This window comes from Rhea americana, unplaced genomic scaffold (assembly GCF_003343005.1).
Source record: "Rhea americana isolate MKP2758 unplaced genomic scaffold, rheAme1 scaffold_64, whole genome shotgun sequence".
NCBI classification, from domain to species: domain Eukaryota; kingdom Metazoa; phylum Chordata; class Aves; order Rheiformes; family Rheidae; genus Rhea; species Rhea americana.
The window spans coordinates 3,213,182-3,217,585 of record NW_028186801.1 but is presented as its reverse complement, the minus strand read 5'-3'; the positions used below and the strand labels follow the sequence as shown (position 1 = coordinate 3,217,585).

General features: G+C 35.6%; 1 protein-coding gene across 1 annotated transcript in view; it reads left to right on the top strand.

Moving 5' to 3' along the window:
- Positions 1-3,236, top strand: part of TBC1D15 (TBC1 domain family member 15) — a 38,519-nt gene extending 35,283 nt beyond the window's left edge. The window contains exon 17 of the mRNA XM_085320479.1: positions 3-3,236. Coding sequence (XP_085176605.1) covers positions 3-205 — 203 coding nt within the window. The 3' untranslated portion in view covers positions 206-3,236. The remainder of the gene's footprint in view (positions 1-2) is intronic.
- Positions 3,237-4,404: the final 1,168 nt, after the last annotated feature.

The window sequence follows — 4,404 nt, the reverse complement described above, 5'->3', positions numbered from 1 at the left end:
GGAATTGCCTCAAGCAGTTAGTGAGATCCTGGGTATAGAAAGCAGATCTGTAACACCAGATTCATATATTGGAGAGGATGAAAGTGGAGCTGTGTTGAGTTCTACATCGTTATATCAGAGTGTCTCAACACCTGTAATTGTGGCCAATGGAACAAGAGACAGCACCCAACAGATGTCTGAGAGACAGAGCTTGACACCTGCGTAATTACAGTTGGTGAAACTGAAGAAAGACTTTTGCTGAGCACGTTTGTTTCCCCCCCACCCCAAAAGCACTTGAGAGGAGGATATTTAAATTTGGTGTTGATTAAGCTTTAAGGTTGGAAAGAAAATCTGTACTGTAATGCTCTTGCATTAAAGCTTTACAACATGACTCAATTATTTTTGTAGTTTCTTCTACCAAAATAGCCTTTTGTTTTCAATAACATTCCTTAATATTTTTGTAGCCAAGTGCATTTTCTTTTTGCTGGTGAACTGGAAATGGATGGTGATTAAGAATGAATTTGAAAATGATGCATCTGCTGAGCTTCACATGTATTGATCTAGGACAGTGTGAGTTCTTTGATTCAAGCAGATTGAAAATAAGTCAGCTGAAGCTGCTGGACAAAACTTCCAAGCTGAAGAGATGCTGATGTGTTAGATCATTTTGTAAATGAATGGGGTTTCCCTTTCTCAAACGTTTACAAAAATACTTCTGAGTATTTGTTGCTGGTTGAATGTAGATTTGAAATGGACATTTTTACTTACGCAGTTTAATGTCCAAATACTGAATTTTGTGTAACTGGGAGTGGATGAACAGTATATTTTTACATTAACATATCTTCACTTTATATATGCGTATATATATTTACACACATACACACACATTATATAGATAAATGTTTGTGAATACTAAAGGAATAGTTGTATTTTCAATATCTGAATAAGCTTGACTGTTCATTCACGTGAATCAGTTTGACCAAATTAATGCACAGCTCTAACTTGGGCTCTTTTTCAAAACTGTTTTCTAAATGAAGATAACTTTCATGTGAATACATTCAGTCCTACACTTAATCTAATTTTGCAATTGATTTCTTGCCAACTTTACTAATGTTTATCTTTGCTAATAGATTAACTGATCAATAAAGTACTTTCACTGTTTTTATGCCAGATTATTTGGAGGATCCATAAGCAGGTTTAAAAAAAACAAAAGTTGTCACAATTATATTAATGCATTTTTTTGTATATGCAAAAGGCAGTGTGAGTTTATTCCATGCCATGCTGATGTCCTTTGAAGTTATGTGAAATTTAACATAACTGATTCAATGTATTCATTATTTGGTAACTATTGTACATATATAAAATAAAAATCAAAGCTGATTTAGTGTTTTTAATTAAATCATATTTAGAGAAAAAAAATCTAGTTGTCTGGTTGTTGATATAACATGAGATGGAAGGGATAGGTAACAGCAGTTAGTCCATTGATTCTATATATTTTGAATGTTTAATGAAGAGCAGYGGTGAAATCTGCTTACTACTGAGTAGAACATGTTGTCAGTCATCCTTAGGCTGTTGATGTTTATGGAGCAGTTTTTCTTTTAGAGCAGTTTACTAGTACAAATGTGATTTGTACCATCTGAAGCAAATACRAGCAATACAAAAAGGCTTTAATAGATGAATCAAGTTGTTACAGTAACTTGAGACCCAATTAAACTTCTCACAACAATTGTGGACAAACACTGTGAAGAGCTGAATCAGTATAGATTTTGTTTTTAATACCTTCAGCATGCTATCTCTCCATCAGTTAATAAGGAAGACTCTTACTTGGTGAATGTCAAGGATTCACAGCTCAGCGTATCTACAGCCTTTCATTTCCTGTTCAGGAAATTACAGTGAAGCATCGTGCCTTTGTTCCCAGTTGAGCATTGTGTTTCTTGGCAGATCATTTTACTTAGCACAGAATATGTAAAGGCATTAGAATTTACATAATCAACACTTTGGTTCAAATAAACTAAGCAAGTTAGTTTCGGTATTTTTGGAGCAAGTACCTTGGTTCACTTGGACTTTGAAGTGCACTTCAAAAATGTTTTTGTCAAAAATTGTATTAAAATAAAACTCTGGAAGGAAGGAAAATGTCTAAAATTGAGAAATATAATTGACAAGTCTTCCAAGATTAACTGTGCCAGGTTCTTATGCAAGATATGCAGTCAGATTCCCCAAAGGGGTACAGAAGTGTCATATTAAGACTTTTTCAAGATGTTAATAACTGGATAAGCATGAATACTCAATTTTCAGGAGAAGTGTATGTATTTGGTATTCTGTCATTTCTTTCAATTGCAAGCAAGGCTGATAGGAATGCTAGCAGTCTTTTTAAAAAATTAAAGTTTGCCTTTTGCATTTGGGACATAACTTATTATGTCCCTTATTATAACTTATTAACCACCCCTCAGATGTCAAGGATGAGAAGGTTGCTCTTGAATTAAACAGTGACGAGTTGCTCTGGAAGGTTTGAAGTGGGTAGGCTCACTTTACTTCCCAGGAGCAATAAGAGCAAATGCCCCTGCAGTATTCTCTGTCTGTAGTTTCCTTCCTTCCCTCCCTGCTCACAGGCAGCCTTGTAACATACTGCAATCACAAAGAACCTCTTCCTCCTCTACTGTTTGTTAAAGACAGATTTAGTCTAAGCTSAGACTGCAAACACTGTGGAAGTGTTCAGTTGAATCTCAGTGGCTGAAAAATGCCGTGGGTTGGGGGTCCTGATGTATTTTTCATACTTGAAAAACCTAGATTGGATAGAATTAAAAAATAAGAACTCTTAATTTATTTTTGGTTAGAGTTGTCAAAGATGTGCAAGAGGCAATATCTTAGTTCCTTCAGAGCTGTTTTGTTCTATAATGCTTGACTTGTAGATAATTATTTTGGGAGGAGTGAGCGGGGTTATTTAAAACTTTGTACTTTTCAATCATAGCAGTGTTGTAATAGTAACTGCTCCAAGGTAAAACTTATACCTATCTAGCTCTCTCCTGAATAGATCTTTACCATTTTGCATGTTCAGGCAATTCTATTTGCTTTGAAAATGTTTTCTCAATGATTCTTGCTTTTGTTTGGTGGGAAGAGGATTGCTAACAAAAAGGAGAACTGGACAAAGCTTTTATGTTTGGATTACTGAATGTTTAYGGAATGGCTTTGATACTGGGAATTTTAAAAAGAAAAAAACATCCAAAAGGATGATGCTATATTAAACTGTGTAAACACTTTAACATTTCAGTTCTATTGACTACATTTGTGTGTCCCTGCTGTTTCTCTGTAACTGTTGTATTTGTACCCAGCCAGCATAGTAGTCAGTGGCCTTCAACCCCATTTCAACTGTGGAAGTTTCSTATTTATTTGTCATGGGTAATCTCRCTAAAGAAGGTAAAGTGGATACATGCACACATACACAGATAAACACTAGGTGTTGATTGCTTTAAGAACCAGATGTTGAAATGCTGTGATGTTGATTGTATTAGCTTTTTTGTTTGAGCTATAGCTTAATTAAGGTGTTAATGTTCAAGTCCAGTTTTGTTGGCAACAGTGGGGTTTTTTTTGTTTGTTTGTTTTAACAGCTATTTGCATTTTTCCTCTGGGTGTTTTAAGAGGCTGATGTTGCTTACTCAGTTATTCTCTACTTTTTTTCCTCTCACATATTACTCTGCCTCCACCCCCTGTAATGAGCAAGGCATTGAGGAATGTTTTCCTGCTACTTTCAAATGTAATCTTGACCACTGAATCAAGGCTTCAGAAAGCAGCAAAAAGTGATCTTGTAGCTTCTGTGGTAATGTTTTAGCTCAAAGTTTAAATTGAGGACACACCCCCCCGCCTTTTTCTAAAGTAATTCTTTCCTATGAGCCTTCTGCCAAAACTTTAAAATAGATCTCACTGTAAATGATTTGGCACTCAGAATTTGGGCCATGAACAGAAGTTTTGGAGCTACTCATACTGCTCATATATTTTTCCAGTATGGTGCAGATAAGCCATACCAAGTTTGGGCCTGAATTTTTGCAGGCAATGGTCTGTTTCCTTAAACTGTTCCTTGTTAGACTGCAGCAAGGAGAATGCTGATGAGGTTGGTGAAATTTTTAAAGTGCATCTGTGAAGTCACTGATAAATGTGTTTGTAAATAATTTTGTTTTAGCTTAGCTACTCCCCAGTCTCTTTAGTTAGTATTCTTGTAGAGATGCAATTTGGAAGTTGCTAAGGTTTGGTTCATGAGTTGTAGGAAAGTGGCTGTTAACATGGCTTTGTCTGTGGCTGAGTAAGTACCTTAAAGATTTTTTAGTTCAAGTGACTGTTCTTTTGAACACTTCTAGACAGTGGCTGGTGCCATCTCTATATAAAAAGAATCATGGCAGAAAAAAAACTAATGCTTGTTCCTGCAGGAGGAACTGA